Source organism: Cephus cinctus, unplaced genomic scaffold, assembly GCF_000341935.2.
Source record: "Cephus cinctus unplaced genomic scaffold, Ccin1 Ccin1_scaffold0690, whole genome shotgun sequence".
In the NCBI taxonomy this organism is placed as follows: domain Eukaryota; kingdom Metazoa; phylum Arthropoda; class Insecta; order Hymenoptera; family Cephidae; genus Cephus; species Cephus cinctus.
In genome coordinates, this window is record NW_014333313.1 from 1,516,852 (window position 1) to 1,533,271 (window position 16,420).

Here is a 16,420-nt window from a genome sequence, read left to right on the forward strand (position 1 = left end):
TTACAGCCAACACCTTTTTACCGAGGAGTCTTCCGTACGATTAAATATAAAATATTGTACCCGTAACGATATTCTAATCGCACATCTAAATCATCGTTATCCGTCAGACCGTAAATGCTGGTCGCAGATTTATGCTGCTTTGCAATTTTTTCATTCACGTCATACAATAGCAACGTACTTGGTGCGAATATTTACGCAATTTTATAGTCCACCGTTTGGCACAGTGTACGCATTTACGATCCTGCATCACGTGTCGTATTGTCTCCTTCAGCTGGCACTTAATCTTCGTCCTACGATCTCTCGTCGTTCTGCATCCCCGTGGCCTTCTTTGCAAACGCGAGCGCGTATCTTACGATCTGTCCGTACGGCTACGGCCATATTTACATTCTGTTTGGGCGTTTACTTCCCATAATACGGCATTCGCGTTTAGGTCTTTACTGTTTTATTCGAAGCCCTTTCTGCCATTGAATAAAGCGGACTGAGAGCCCACGCACGGTGTATAGTATAAGGAGAGGTGTGCGTTGTAATGATTTTTCATGACGATTGCACAATCCTATAATGACGTCGTGCTATTCACTGTTTTCTACTTTATTCTTAATTTCATTAACGCGCGTTCACGTATCTTCGCCATCGCGAGACGACGGTATTCGCAAAATTTGCAATAAGACGCGACAGCCGTATGGTGGGATTAAAATTTATAATTGAATGGACACAGGTATATGTATATATTTTTTTTGTATACCTGTCTACGAAAATCTAGGACGAAAATACCTGGAGGACAATCTTGCTTCGGGCAAATGAAAAAAAGATAGTGAAATTGCATTGTGGCAGAATGCAATCTAGAGCATTGTTAGATATAGTGGCTATACGTATCGATCTCAGGTATATATAGGTTCACGTACACGACGGCTGATATGCCAAGATTAATGCTGCCACCTACTTTCCAGGAACTATCGTTCCGACTCTCCCATTGCAGGATTTAGTCTGTAAATGGAAAATCCTTTAAAAGTTCTTCAATGAGATACACTTGGATACTCGGAAGTGTGGATACCTCTTTGCTGGGCGACATTCCTCGTTCGCTTATGCTTATCGGACTTTACGTCGCCTCGTGTTGGACGCGTTCACCGGAGGAGTTACAAGATTTCGTAACGCCAAGAATTCCCTCTTTTTTTTCTATGAAACACATACGAGGACGACTGTGCGATTCAGCAGCTTGATAACGTGTGGCGAACATTTGCTAATACTACACGTGCACGTAAATTCATTTCAATTTCCGAAACTCGACGCGTGGCTAATTCTGGAAATGATATGTTCCCCGCTATAGCGATAACGCTAAATTATGGATTTCGAAAGCGTATATTTCACTTCAGAGTGCACGTGAGATATTTTCGTTATTGTATCGAGCTTAAATGACAATTTCAAGCTTTATTAGGAGTTCGAAGATTCTCTTTATATTTTTTCAACTATCTTATTGCACTGTTCGATGTACGGTATTGAGAAGCATTACTTGTGCGTTTAGAGATAATAACGTGGTAGAGAAATTAACTCACAATTTGCATAACATTGAATTCGTAATCGTGTCATTTGCTGGATGTGATAGCGACGGTCGATAAGAAAGATTAACGAGCGATAATTTATAAGACGTCAAACTATCCGACTAAATCCAAGGAGTGATATGTAGTCTTGAAATAAGAAGAATTCGAAGACACGAAAGCAACAGATTTCATCGATCAGATTTAGCGTGTGTAAACTGCCGATTTCGAATATGTAGGTTTCGAAATGGGTACCAAGGTCAGCATACAAATTCCCACGAAGATAGTCAGCCGGTTCAATGTTCGCTGCAAAGGGCGAAGTCGAGAATGAAGTTGATCGAATGGATAAAGGAGAATATCGAAGGAGCGTTTGGTCAGCTGATAGCATTGAAAATTGTTAACTTCCATTAACAGTCAATTTTCAATTGAAATATTTCCTAGCCGTACCTTATATTTGTTCTCTCTGAGGTTGCAGCCGATAGTGCGATGCCATTCGCGGGGAAATTTATTCAATCATTCGTACGGTCTCTCGGTCAGGGACACCTTACGATCGTAACGAGAATGTCCTCATAACGATCGCGGAGGTCGTCACTTTGAAAACAGAACAAAGTTCCCTCTCCGAGAGAATCGCGTCAGCCTCGACCTCGAAGTGCTTTGCCATTCAACGAGACGAATGACTCTCGAACGGAAGGCCGGATGGCCAATACGGCCAGACGGGCCGGATAGTACCATTGCTACCTTCGTAGCGATAAAGAAGACTGAGAGAGCAAACCAGCAATCCGAGTTTCCAGCAATCCCCCCTCCCCTCCCCCACGTTGCTGCTCCACCTTCACCATCTTGCTTCTCCTCTTCTTCTCGAACGGGACGTTGCTTAACGTTTTTCTTAATTGCCTCGGACGACTTACCGCGAAAGTCATACCCTTTTTCCTACTTTCCTACTTTCCGTGCACGGAGCTTGTCCTGATGATGCCTTATGGGTTTCTTGGCCCCCCCCCCCCCGCTCCCCCCGCCCTTATAGCGTTTTAATAACAGCCCCGGGTATCCAAGGCGACGCTAAGTACGTCGGCATCGAGAAACACAGAGAGCGCTCGGACTTTTGAACGACAAACAAATTTCACGCTAATCGCACCTGAAATCGTTTCATCTCGACACGCTATGAGAAATCGTTTCGTCGCAAAAATAAGTATAATGACCGGCTGCAACAAAGGCGTACGGGCTTTTGCAATGTGCCCTTGACTCTCCTTCGCTCAAGGCCAGTTTCATGTTTCTCCGCATCCGCAACCGCCGTCCGCATATATACATATACGTATACGTACACTTCGTAATTCACATCTCCGACCGGGTATCACTCTTGGTCACTATCAATCATCGTTCATTGATAGCCATCATGATTTTCTATTTCCAAAAGCTTTTCCATTCTCCGTATACGTAATTACGTAGCCCTGCTGTTACACTCGTGTATACCAATCAGTACTATAAATATAGTCCTGACTTTACTTTACGTAGCACTCAGTAGTGACGGTAGCGTGCACGCTCAGACGTTAGGCTTGTTTCGTAGTTGGCGTCGGACGACAGTCCAGACATATCGATCACTATCGGTCTTCGATTTTCTTCCTTTGCTTAACGAATGGCATCAGCATCGGCATCGGTACCGGGAGCTCTTGGTCTCGCGATTGAGAAATATAGTTGACGCGAGTCATCGATCGAAATCAGTGCTTTCGCGCGAGACATTTATTCCGATTTCCACGGATCGGACGGCTCGATGGCGGAATATATATCTTGCCGATTTTTCTTACCACGTGCGTGCACTTGCGTGGCCGCTGCGAGGAATTGCGCATGCGCGCACAAGGCTATACGTCATGTCAAGCCGTTTAATGGGCTTTTAATACAACTTTACGAGCAGCACAGAATCTTCCCAAGGTCCCGATGTACCCGATCCTCGCATGCCTTGTATGACACGTTCCGCCATCTTATATATTTTGTAATCGCGAGAACTACTTACGCCATGTTAATCGATCATGGCCTAGAAAATCGATTGAAATTGATTTTGAGTAAATCAACGAATTCGAATCATCCAACGTTAATTCACGATGAAATGTGAATATGACGTCAGTGATTGATTCAATTGGATTAAAGGCGTCTGCTCTCCCTACTTGGAGCTATACATTTTTTCTGTTATACCGTACTATTTCATTTATGCTACTGTATCTAACTTTTGCACAGGCATCGAATATATTTATGAGTCAGTCTTGCCGTTATAGTACTTATTATCCTTGGCAGCGATGCTTTATAGCCGGTACGTTATTGCCATTGATTATTAGAAGTGCATTTATCCGTTATTAGTGCTATTTTATGAGGTTTTCACGATGGAAAAAAAAGGAAGGAACACCACTATGTGATCTTTTCGTTGTATTTCAAGCATGTACATTTCGTGTAGCTCATTAGAATTTTTTTTAATACGATAATGCCCAGGCACCATGGAATACACAAAACACGATAATGATCCTAATGGTCTAACGATTATTCTACGCTGTTGCGCTATAATCTTCAAGTACCTTTATATTATTTACTTCATGGAGGTCGAGCCAAAAATAATTTATCGCATATATGGTTGTTAAATTTTACAAATACAAAATTAAGTACGTCACGCCGACAGTACGTAGTACCGATTAAAGCATAAATTAAAAAATAAGGAATAGCAGGGAGGTGAATTTGCAATACCCAGAGAAATCCCGTTAGTAAAATAACAAGGGTGCACAGACTAAGCGATGGTAGCATAATCGATTGAAGTATTAATAATAATCGAATTCGATACACTGTTTAAATACAATCGAAACACTGTTTTTTCTTTTTGTTCGATGACCAAGTTGCCTACGGATAGCAATTATACACCGATCACCCTTTACAGATCATCCGTCGATAAGGTAGTGATTACTGTCGGTATAGCTTCATAGGGTGGTGTACAACCCCTCGTGCTGTCTTCGTCGCTTCTATTTGACGAGTCTTTCCTTCTTCTAACAGGCTTCGTTGTTCCGCTACACTTCACAATGAACTTCATTTCATCCTTCAGTTCTTCCTTGAACGATAGCTGAAAGTATGTACATATGAAATTTTAAATCGAAGAACTGAAATATTTTAGGGTTTTCAACGAATAATCAGTTATCATTATTATTAATGTTATTCTTATAAAGATTCCTTCTTACAATCACTTAATGGATCCGTACCCATTGTGCCGTGATGCTTTTGTACCTGATACACTCGAAGGAACGGTTTATGAGTACACAGAATACGTATGGGTGGGAGTGAGCGAGCGAAAGGGGAATGAAGAAGAGGGACAGATTGTTCGTATACTTTTAGTGGGAGTTTAATAAATATTTATATATATTTTTATTTATCCACCATTGAACTCATGGTTATCCAATGCAAATTTACTCACGTTCTCCTTCCACGCAGTGCATCCTATATCCCATAGGAGTTCCCAGGCAGTGTAGAAGCACGACAAAAAGATCCCTACAGCGAGAACCAAGAACACACCACCCACGTTGGCCAGGCCGAGCTCACTGGCTTCTCCACTTGAGCTGCTGTCTTCCTGTAATATACAAAGTTTTATTATAGCCAGGTAATGCTACAATGTTGCAGCCCTAAGGCGTAGGTTGTTTCCATGACATTTTCTTCCGTGATTCTTGTCTCGGTTGTACGCTCCGATATTGCATTTTCCCGTGTTACCAGGAACACCGGCTTAAGGGGTATTCCAAAATGTTCAGAGACGCCCACGTGTACGGGCGACGGTAAAAATTGCACTTTGACTACGTTTCTCTGTATTTTGTATATACCGTACCTTATGCCGTCTTTGTAAGAAGAAACAAGCAGTCTGTACCTACCTGAATCGATCAAGCGTTATTTTGATCTTTTATGAAGAACTCTACGGCTGGATCCAGTGAAAGGGAAAATAATAACACCAGGAATATCTATTTTGCGGTGAGCCTACTTATGCTTGAAATCTCGTGGAATATGTAGAAGAAAAAAAAAAGGGTTTTGTGCGTGCTGCGGTGTCAGGGATTTCTGGTGTTTTATGGGCAGTCATGCATGAGTAGGTAGAGCCTGTCGTTAATAAGCAAATCTTACGCTGACAGCTGACGGAAAGTTTTTGCTCCATTGTAATACCAACTTCAATTTTTATTCTGTGTGGTCTATGCTCTTGTCGTAAGTCCGTTCGTTCCTTTCTTTTGTATCTCAAGGTTCGCATTAAGCGGAACTTGCGGTAGGGTTCGTATACACGTTATTTGATACCGATCACAGATTCTCCGAAGGAGCCCTATGGGATTTCATTTGAAAGTGGAGACGGAATTAGGATTGGAGCTTTGAAATATTTAATGCGCAACGCGTTACGCAATTTGAATCTGTAAGAACTCTCGAGTTCCGTCATAGGCAGTCGATGACACTGATTCAGCGCAAGGAATCCGCATAGTCAATTTTATAGTGGATTACAAGAGAATCGTCAAAATTGAAATGCAGGCGCTGATCTATTTAATTTAAGTCACTTTTTCACTTTTGAGATTGATACCCCCCCACAAATTGATCAATGATTTCGAATGATTACGTAGTAAATTGATCGGATCAAACTATGGTGCCACGTTCGATCGGTATTTCGGGGATTTTCAATTATTAAGGAAAAAAAAATAATGTAACAATTTTCATAAACATACGTCGCATTTTCCACCTCCTCTCTTTTCCTTCCACCACTTGATCTCGAGCTGTTTCAAGAATCCACTTTCCTGGAGTTTCAGCACGTTAGAGCTGAGAATATTTCTGTACGGTGCATCTGTAATGTTATTATTCCTTGTTTGAGAAAATGTTTTTAACAGTAAATTACAATGAGTCGATTAAACAAAATAAAAATTGACATTAATCACAGATTAGTTATGTAAGACGATCTTTTTTTTTGTCGCATAAATTTAAAAGTCCAACGCCACTTCCACCTTAATTTCCCATGCGAAACTGCAGGAGCCAAGATCATCGAATTCTTCACGCCGCGTTACCGGTTGTTCTTATTAACCGGTCATTAAGTAGTTAAGCACACCGAACAAAATCTCTCGCCCTTGACGCGCGGACGCTTGTAATTGAACTGTCAGTCCTGCGAGTCAGTCCGAAGGGAGTGGGTATTATTTTCAGAAGGTGCGCTGCGGATAATGCGATTCCCAGCGTCATCGAATGATCCTGCTTAGTCCCGTCAATCTTGACCTTATCTTCATCTAACTAGATCGCATGAATCATGCTGACTGCACTGCAAATCGCAAGTGTGTAGCGAAGTGTGTTATTCCCTATTCTTTTTATATTAGTCACTTTTAATACACTCATAGCTGTCTTGTTGTTCTCACATAAGTCAATGTAAAAATGACACTTGTAATCGTGTAAAAAGTGACTACCACAAAAATAATAAGGAATAACGTAGTTATGTTAGCCATGCAATTTAATTTACATTGTGCAGGTTGCGTTTGTTGACGAAACGCAACGCGAAATAGTGGTGGCAAGCCTTCGATGATCTTGGCACTTGATACGTGCAGATTCGTATGGTAAATTTTAAATGATCGTTCTAGTGGAAATCGTACGATATGTTTATCGTAGTTGAACGTGTTAATTCACTGGCAATTGAAATGACCTTATTAATTAAACAGTAAGTAACTCACTTTTCTTCATGGCGATCCCGTATCCTTTGTTGTCTAAGTTACCGTTGACTTTCGTCACATTGCATCGTCTCTCTGCTATGTAATCGATGGAGGTCGATTCCATTAAAAAGGCATAATTGTCATTCTCATCTAATACTTTTTTCACGCCATCGTCATTGGTCTTCATCAGAACTTCGGCCGCGTTTTCACTCATGTATGTATACATTTTATGATAATTTGGATCCATTGAATCCTTGTGAAACGTTAGAAAAAAAAAATAAGATTAATTTAACCGACATTCATTTGTCTGCGTAGTATGGTGTAAATTAATATTGACAATAAAGGGTGTGTTTCGAAATTTACTCTGATGGTACTGTAAAAGTAATTACATCTCTCTTAGATGCGTACGGATGTACTGTACTGACAGTACAGTCAGTACATTTCGGAACACACCCAAAATGTTATCTGAAGCTCGTTTGAATTATTCCAATGATCTGGATTACCATGAAGAATTCGTAATTGTGATTAAGAAAAAAAAAAACATAGCCATATGAAAACATAGCAATCTGACATAATATTAACTGAGTTTCGTGACGATAAAATCAAGCAGCTTTCATGATCCTGATACGTAAAACTTTTCGCGTAATATATTCTTGTTCGCTTCGAGAACATTGCTCGTTGAGTCTGCCAGCAGAACACGACTGCCGCTAAATTATGTTTGGCGAGTTAACATCGGCTACGTTCTTACATTGCTCGTGTTCAGCATATTGCCAGCACGACACGAACAACAGGAGATAACCATAAGAAGGTAGTCCGAAGGCGCAAAACTTTCATAGAGCCCACGTACCCTGAAGAACTTTAAAGTCGAGCCGTCCCTTTTTGCTCCGTACTTGATGACTTTTTGATTGGCCAACTGTTCGGCATTTTCTATCGTCTTCATGGGATTTTCGACTGTAAGGAAAGCCGCCAAATTTGCCGTATACGAAGACACCATAATAAGACAGAAAAACCACCACGAGCCAGCAATCATTCTGGTGGAGATGCTTCTGCGAAAGAAATGACAAATATTTGTATATTACTTTTTTTCTTACTTTTTTTTCTCAATATCATTCAATGTTATCGTTCAACTTACATTGGGGCAATTTCAGAACCTTGTTGCATAATACTTCCAATGGTGAACCACAGTGCATTTACCAAGCTAAATTGATTTTCTAATTCCTCTGGATCGGCGATGCAAGGGTATGGATTGTTCCATTCTGCTGGCGACATTCTTCCTATGATAAATAGGAGCAAAGAGACCAATAGATATGCTCCGATTAAATAAAGCCAAACCTCTTTGGAAAATGGAGATAAGAAGGAGAAGAGACTCGGTGGTGCACTGGTAGGTTTTCTGTACAGAATGCTGATACCTGAGAAATGTACGGATACAATTATTCGTATGAATAAATTCGTATGATTCGAAGAAAGGTTATTAAATTTATTCGATCGATTAGCAGTTTTTAATTGTATATAATTCTTTCTTACCTACGAGCATGAATGGCTTCGTAAAATCAGCACCGCTCTCGCGTTCCGAAGTTATTGTCAAATCGGTAATCGCGAGATCTGCTTCCTGTAAATATATTTTATTAATTAACAATATGAATTTAGGTTTTTTTTTTCATTTTAATTTTACTTTTATCATACGGGATAACACTATTCTATAATTTTTGCTTGAAATACCTACTGACGATTATCATATTTCCAATAGATTTTATACTTTCATATTGTATCCTCGTAGTAAGTAGAAACGCTACGAATTGTGGACAGACTTTGTGATACGGCACTGGAATACTTCTTTACCGATCGAGTACGAAATGATTCCTAGTTACGTTGTAAGATAGCAGCACATAACAATGTTACTAATACAATTTTTACTATCATTTATCCATTATCGAAAGAAATTTCTAATCGATCCAAGAGCAAAATTTGATTTCATACTAATTAAGATAAATTCGTTTTTCAATTGAACAACTTTTTTTTCGATTTAATACGTTTCGGATCGTGACACTCAGGAATATTATACCCTGTGACAATTTCTCATAATCGATGCGTTGAACTTTTTAAATATACTTGAGAATAAAGTCCGCGATATCTCTTAGAATTTTTCTATATATACTTTAATATTGCTTACTAACATCTTTTTGTATTTTTCCGATCATTCCGTCCCATTCTCCGGTTTCAGGATTTTTAGATCCATATTTAGTATCCTTTTGCAACTCGAAGGTATAATTAAAGTGGAGAACTTTTGAAAGTTCAGCAATAATGTCAATGGCAAATCCTTCGTAACGATCATTGCCAGTCATTATTTGAGAAGATTCCTTCAGCATTACGTATGGATCTGTCTAGAAAAAACATGTCATAGTATGTGTTTTCATATTTTTCTTATATCTCTCAAAACAAAAGTATCTACCCAGCAGACACAATATTACATGCGCTCCTCATTTACAAAACGTCAACCTTGTATATTGGCGTTACATAAATAAGTGACAGAATTCAATTAGCAGGTGCGGTACATTTAATCGTCTGTTTGCTTTGTATACATTTGATTAACGTTTAAAATGACTCGAGCTTTTATAAACTTAACATGCATGATTATGTAACGCCATTTCATTCTGTTTTAATAAATCTGCATACTACGGATTTCATCCACTTTATTATTTATAATTAAAATTAACTATTGGCAGTTAATTCAATTTGATTATGTAAGCGCGACAAAATATGTGAAAATTATTAAATGACTTTGGAGTTAACAGCTATCATCTAAAGCATTTGCGCATTATGAAATAACATAGAGATGAATATATTTTTATCTGTAAAATCGTTTACAGAGTATCGCCAGTAAGGCTATTTTTGTAATTTAGTTCTCATTCTCGACCAATTTTGAATTGAATCAAATCGGTACTGAAATATAGGTACATAAGTTTTGCGAAAAAATTCATTTGTTATATTTTGTCCTTTTTTGTTTATTTAAATAACATGCCATTAACAATAAATTTATTTTTCTACATATTATAATTGCATAGCTGGAATTTTAAGCATTCAGTTACTCTCATATCATGTTAAGAAGTGCTGCAAGAAACAGTAGCCGAGCATGTAACTTCATAGATTTACGTAAAAGTCCATTTTCATTCCGTAAGATAAATATACTTTCTGGAGGGAACAGACAAAATTGTCTAAATAGCTTTTTAGAGGAGTCTCCAGATTAAGAAATACCAAATATTTTCAATTAAATGAAAAACAAAAGAAATATCGTTAAAAATCCAAAAAGTCGTTTTTCACCTTATTTCATGACTTTTTGTCCGCTTTCCTAAATAACTTTTTACAGAATAAAGATATTATACTCATACTTGCATATTCTTACTCCGATCATTATGACGACTCCAATTTACTATTAAGCTTATAAAGAAAACGGCTTTAAATTACTTTTATAAAGTGTAAAACTTTCGAGTCACCGGTGACCCAGGGTGTAATAGAACGTGGCGACAGGAAATGTTGTAGGCCAGAGGGTTAATAACGTGACAACCGATTTTTGAATATGTCAAACTTGTTTTCTGTCAATATTTTTATTTCTGGCAAGTAACGTACCTTTATTATACTATCCTCAGATTTTTTTCTCGGGCTAGAGTCGAAGATGACAATTGTTAATAATAATTAGAATGATCGTCCAAGCTGTTATTAATATTTTTTTAGAATGAAATAAACAAAAATGACGCCTGTACTCATATAGAAAAGGATACGAATACAGTGGAGTCCGTTTATAACAACATTCAAGTAACAGGGAAATAACGCCGTACTAAGCAGACGACGTAATAAGCAAAATAAAAATATGTAGGAATGTATTTACAATCTAATCAAACTTAAGGGGACAAGTAGGATGCAATATGCGGTCGATAGTTATAAGCGCATTCGTAATAACCGGCCTCCACTGCATTTCCGATAGGAAAATAAATTTGGATTACAATTAATAATGTTAATGTTAAACTTACCAATGAAACTAGGACGATGAATGTTTTATTAAAGAGGTTCGACTGTTCAAGATCCTCATAGTCCGGCTTTTGAGGTATCCACTCGATTCCACTGGTACTGTTCCAGTATCCAACTTTTGTCAAACCTTTCGTAGTCAATTTTATAATATCCAATTGAATATTACTCAAGAAGCCAGCTGTATCGAATTTTATCAATCCTGTTAATCCTCTCATTTCGGTCTGTGAAAATTAACGATAAAAAGAGAATGATGAGAAAAAATTTAATATGAAAATACAAAAAATTCAATTATAATCATTGATTCCAGATTTTTCTTACCAATCTTATGAAGTTCGACAAAGTATTTCCGTGTTCCCAACTTAGTGTTTCGTTACAGTATAACTTCTTCTCGTCGGGCTTAATAGTGGCTTTTTTAAATTGTTTAAAAGCTTTTGCGAAAACTTGTACAGCGTCGTACATTAGTGCAGCTTCGGTTTTTATATCAGAGGGACTAGAAACGCCCCAATCTTGTTGATGCAATTCAAATTTTTTTTTCACGTATGAATCTTCGGGATCCAAGAGACGTACACCGGTGAAATTGGCACCTGAATACTGAAACGATTCCAAATCCAAAGTCTGCAAGTCCTAACGGATAATAAATAAATTAGATAATCAATATTCATGATATACAGATATTCTTAAATATTAGTATTATTATTATATCGATAATCAAATTAATCCTTACCAGTGTCGTGAAAACGAAGCTATATCTCTCTGTAATAATACCAATTTGCTGTGCCTGCGTAAGTAATTCTGGAAGAACATCAAGCGCGCAATCTACGACTATATTAAAATCGTCTGACTTCTTGATTTTTCGTAAAACATCTCTGTATAAGTATATTGAATGTTAATTGATATCACGTGACTGTTACTAATGTATTGAAATACGAAGTCAATGATTTAGAAACGTACTTGTAATCTGGACCTGATCCCAATTGACGAAGTGTTACAGAATGTTGCCTATCTTCCCAGTCTTTTATCAATTCACTTGAGCGTATCAAACTGTCACTATTTTCATACAATAGAATAAAGGATTTCCAGTTGAGTTCAAGAATTATATTATAGAAAGCCTGAAATAACGATGAAAATTTGTACTTCTGCCAAATCGTAGTGAATGTCCTATTACGTTTTTTTTTTATAGACGTATCATTAAACTATAATTAAGCCGCAAGCTGATAAATGATGCAGGAGTGTAAAACGGTAAAATGTAAACTAATAAAATATTTTATTAGCCGTAATGTTTTCACAAACTAAGAGGAATAAAGTTTAAAAACTTTATGTATTATACGTATTAAAAATTTCGTATCTTTTGGGACGGATAAGTTATAACGTTCATCCTTCATTTATTTTTGTTCGTTATGAATGATTATTCGGTGATATAGAAAAGTTACGTGTTACCTTGAAATTTAACGATTAGTAAACTCTATGGATTGCGTGAATTTTTATTTTTATTATAATCAACGAATATCATCCATTTTGATTAGTACGTCATTAGTCAGAACTTTCTCTAATCTCTTGATAATAGGTATAACATGTATGTACGTACCATGCTGTATGTCTTTGCATGTGGATAAATATTAATATTTGTTTCACGAACTAGCGACCCATCCCATCTTGTAGTAATATGTGGTATGTCCATAGCATCACTTATGCTTTGTACATGTTTCGATGATATTTTATCTTGTGGTCCAAAAATACCGGAAATACCTTGGGTGAAGAGTTCGCATGCTGAAAGGATTATCATAATTGAAGGCATTATTAAAAATATAAATTTATAGTTTACGTTGCATGTATGCAATTAATATTTAATTGCATGTAGCACATAATAATACATATTGTTATTTTTTAAATATATTCAGCGGAATTAAAAAAAAAAAGTAAAAAAATTGGGCTCAGCCGGGATTTGAACCCGGGACCTCTCGCACCCAAAGCGAGAATCATACCCCTAGACCACTGAGCCACTTGCATAGTTAGAAAGTTCGTAATGAATAGAAATTGCGCCAATAATATTTTGTTACATTTACCATTCGTTGAGACCTGGAACACATCAGTGTTGACATACTTAGATGTGACCGTCAGAAATATATGAGACGATTCAGAATTTCTACGTTTGTTCGTATTCACATCCTTCACTGACGAATCGAATAAACTCTGTATAATGTCATCATCATCAAATAATGCACCTGCGAAGCGTTGATATATTTTTATTAATTTTACGTTGACCAGTTAATAAAAAAAGAATCATAATAATAACAATACGTATAACAACTATCAAAAGAGTACATAAACTCACCAATATTCACTATTTTCGGATTGGCCAAAATGCAAGGTAAATAGAGTGTTAGCAAAAGTTTCGTTAACATCTTAAAAGTATTCTGAAAATAAACCAGTAAAAATGAAACAATCTCTTCTTTACGACCAACGTAACAGCATTATATTTTACGTCTTACTTTAAACTAATAAAATATACGTCATTGGGATTGGCAGTGATCGATATAAACGCGCCAGGCAACAGAAATACATTTAAACCATAAAACAATCACGTTTGCATTTTCCTAGGAGCACTTAACCGTTTGACATTATGTAAACCGATGCAAGAAGACACGAGACGCTTGCACTTGCAGTGGTTCGCATAAACATTTACGTCTACCGTGAATCACGTTCCAAAAAGCCGCTCGGCTTATTTACACAATGAATGTTTATGCTTTTAATTGATGCCTGTGATCGATCGATACGTCGTGCCGAAGACGCAGTGAACTCGGTAATTTTTTTTTATACTCACGAAATAAAAAAAGAAAACAACTCTATCGTCTTAAAAATTTATTTTTCCAGACAGAAAATTGAGTTTTATGATGTCTCAGTTAGGACATAAATATGTCAACTGAAACGTGAATTACCCTTATACTTTTTTTTTATTCGATTTTTAGCTACCCCCGTTTAATTTAATTATATATGTATATAATAATAAAAAAATTTCTCTGAGTCAATTTATTTTTAAATAAAATTGTAACCGCGCTGCGTTATTTTTCTTCTGTAATTAACTTCTGCTTTGATTAATGAAATTAAAAATTTTAACCGAAACGACGTTGCAGAACGTTACGTTAAGAAATTCTTTTTCGTCGGCAGTGTTGTGTCCCTCTCTCATTCGATGACATGGAAAAGGAACGAAATCTCGAGGACCACACGATTGCAGATATATTTAGACGTCGGAGCGTTCCGACGCCAGCGTCTTTCTAGTGTACAGCCTGTGACACAGATTTCAACGAAATACTGCCATAACTTTGAAATTGTTTTTCGAATCACTTCGAACTATCTGGACTGCTAGATTTTACGAATTTACTTTGCAACTCCTACGTAGTAATTTTAGGCCGGAAATTGCGGTATCGTGTGCACTGAGCCAACATGCATTGTTATCAATTCACTTTTAGAGCAACTCGCTGTCCGTCGTTAATGATAGACAGACGACTATTCAAATAAAGTGAAACGTCTAATTGTCTCCGTTAATGATAACAATAAATTTTGGTATTCCAATTCAATCTCTACGTAGTACGTTCGTGAAATGAGTGAGCTGGCATTGTGTGTATTCTCAGTTGGTCGAAACACCTCGTGCCTTGAACTCGTCTTTATGTAGCGATTAATGCAATCGGGGTCAACCAACATTAGTCGCTATCTATCAAGCCTCGTTTTCATCAGGTCGCAGATCAAGCGAAGGGACCTGATTCATTTAGAAGCTAGGACCATATATGAGCACCAGTAACAATACAGGCATCAATGGAACGCATGGGTATTTTAGGTAGGATACAGTAGGCTTTGGAAAAATTTTTTGCAACGTTAAATCAACCTTAAGTATTTATAGTTTAAACAGATTATTTGCGCTGTATTTTCAAGAGTGACAGGAGAACGAAAAAGACTTCCTGTATTTTTATTATTTGACGTACAATCTACGTTTGCACTTTGACTAACTTTTGAGGATTTGTGAGGCTTTTGTATTTCTTTGGGAGATTTTTGGAAAATTTATAACTTCTTCGAGCAGGAACTGTGATTACACATGTGTCACCAAAATAGTTGACATGGCATTGTCCCCGAAGTGTCAAACGGAAATGGTATACAAAAAAGAATTTTCGAATAACTCTCGATAAAAATACATTTAGGAAATAATATACATATCGCACCATTAAAAAAATCATTAAGCACTTGTAAATTTCTAGATAACTTTTGACGCAACGTGGAATTAATGAAAAACTTGAAGAAAAATAATATCAATACAAATCGTATATTTTTGGCGCACAAATAAATTTTTTCAGCTGCATTTATGTTTCTTGCAAACAAATTTTTGGCTCGATAGTCTTTTAAATCAAATAAAAAGCCATCAAGATTATCGGACATGGAAGGGAAGTAGGATACATTTTTTTTCTTCGTTCAATATCACTTTGCACAAACATGTGACATTTATTTTTGGGAATTTCAAACGATTTTCATATGGAGTTGAAGCAAGGAATGGGAATTTCACATTTGGTATCACGGAGTTACGTGAATGCAATGAATATTACAGTTTGGTACTTATTGTGGTTTTTAAGTCAAAAAGCAGCTCTCAAACTCAAGAATAAAGCCAGCTTACCTAGAACGTAAATATTAACTCAGTTTCTACCGCGATAATCGAGAAAAACTTTGAATTGAGAATGATCTTGGTAGCTGCCGAGTCAAGCCTGAGAATTGCCCTCACGCGTCGTTTCAAAGAGCATGCGCCGGCCCCCCCCCTCCCCCACTTTCCCCACTATTTCTCATTTTTAACATCACCACCACCATTACGCGGGAACGTCCTTTCTATTTCTTTTATCCCACATGTAATATTATGAATTTTCGATCAGCAGAATTGCTTGCTAATATTACGTTTACCTGGATACGTTAGACGCAATATCTTTTATTATTCAGCTAAAAGTTGTTTGGATTAATTTTATATACAAGAAAAAGTAATTTTTATTTAAAAAAAAATAAAAAACATTTTCTTGACGTATACGGAAGTATCTCACATCATATGGTATTTTACATCTGGGTAAAGACAGTAAATTAATTATTTTAATAAATCTAATTACATTTTACCAATAATAGGTTAATTCATGTAATTAAACAATATTGTGTAAAAATACGATTTCATTGCCT

The 16,420-nt window shown here is 37.0% G+C and overlaps 1 protein-coding gene and 1 non-coding gene across 3 annotated transcripts; both read right to left on the bottom strand.

Annotated features, from left to right (window-relative positions):
- Nucleotides 1-3,924: 3,924 nt before the first annotated feature.
- LOC107269921 (glutamate receptor ionotropic, kainate 2) lies at nt 3,925-16,000 on the bottom strand. Of its 2 annotated transcripts, XM_015744361.2 has the most exons (16): nt 15,879-16,000; nt 13,554-13,635; nt 13,285-13,443; nt 12,807-12,988; nt 12,173-12,330; nt 11,946-12,087; nt 11,540-11,845; nt 11,224-11,442; nt 9,373-9,579; nt 8,723-8,807; nt 8,331-8,607; nt 8,046-8,244; nt 7,220-7,451; nt 6,239-6,354; nt 4,969-5,121; nt 3,925-4,620 (listed from the first exon to the last, which is right to left on the bottom strand). In XM_015744361.2, the coding sequence occupies exons 2-16, from the start codon at nt 13,621-13,623 to the stop codon at nt 4,435-4,437; spliced, it is 2,691 nt and encodes an 896-aa protein (XP_015599847.1). In that variant the 5' UTR covers nt 13,624-13,635; nt 15,879-16,000; the 3' UTR covers nt 3,925-4,434. The 2 variants fall into 2 exon arrangements, with proteins under 2 accessions (XP_015599847.1, XP_024943092.1); XM_025087324.1 differs by lacking the exons at nt 13,285-13,443; nt 13,554-13,635 and having other exon boundaries at nt 15,879-15,964.
- Trnap-ugg lies at nt 13,149-13,220 on the bottom strand. Its single transcript has one exon. It is a non-coding gene; the product is annotated as a tRNA-Pro (tRNA).
- Nucleotides 16,001-16,420: the final 420 nt, after the last annotated feature.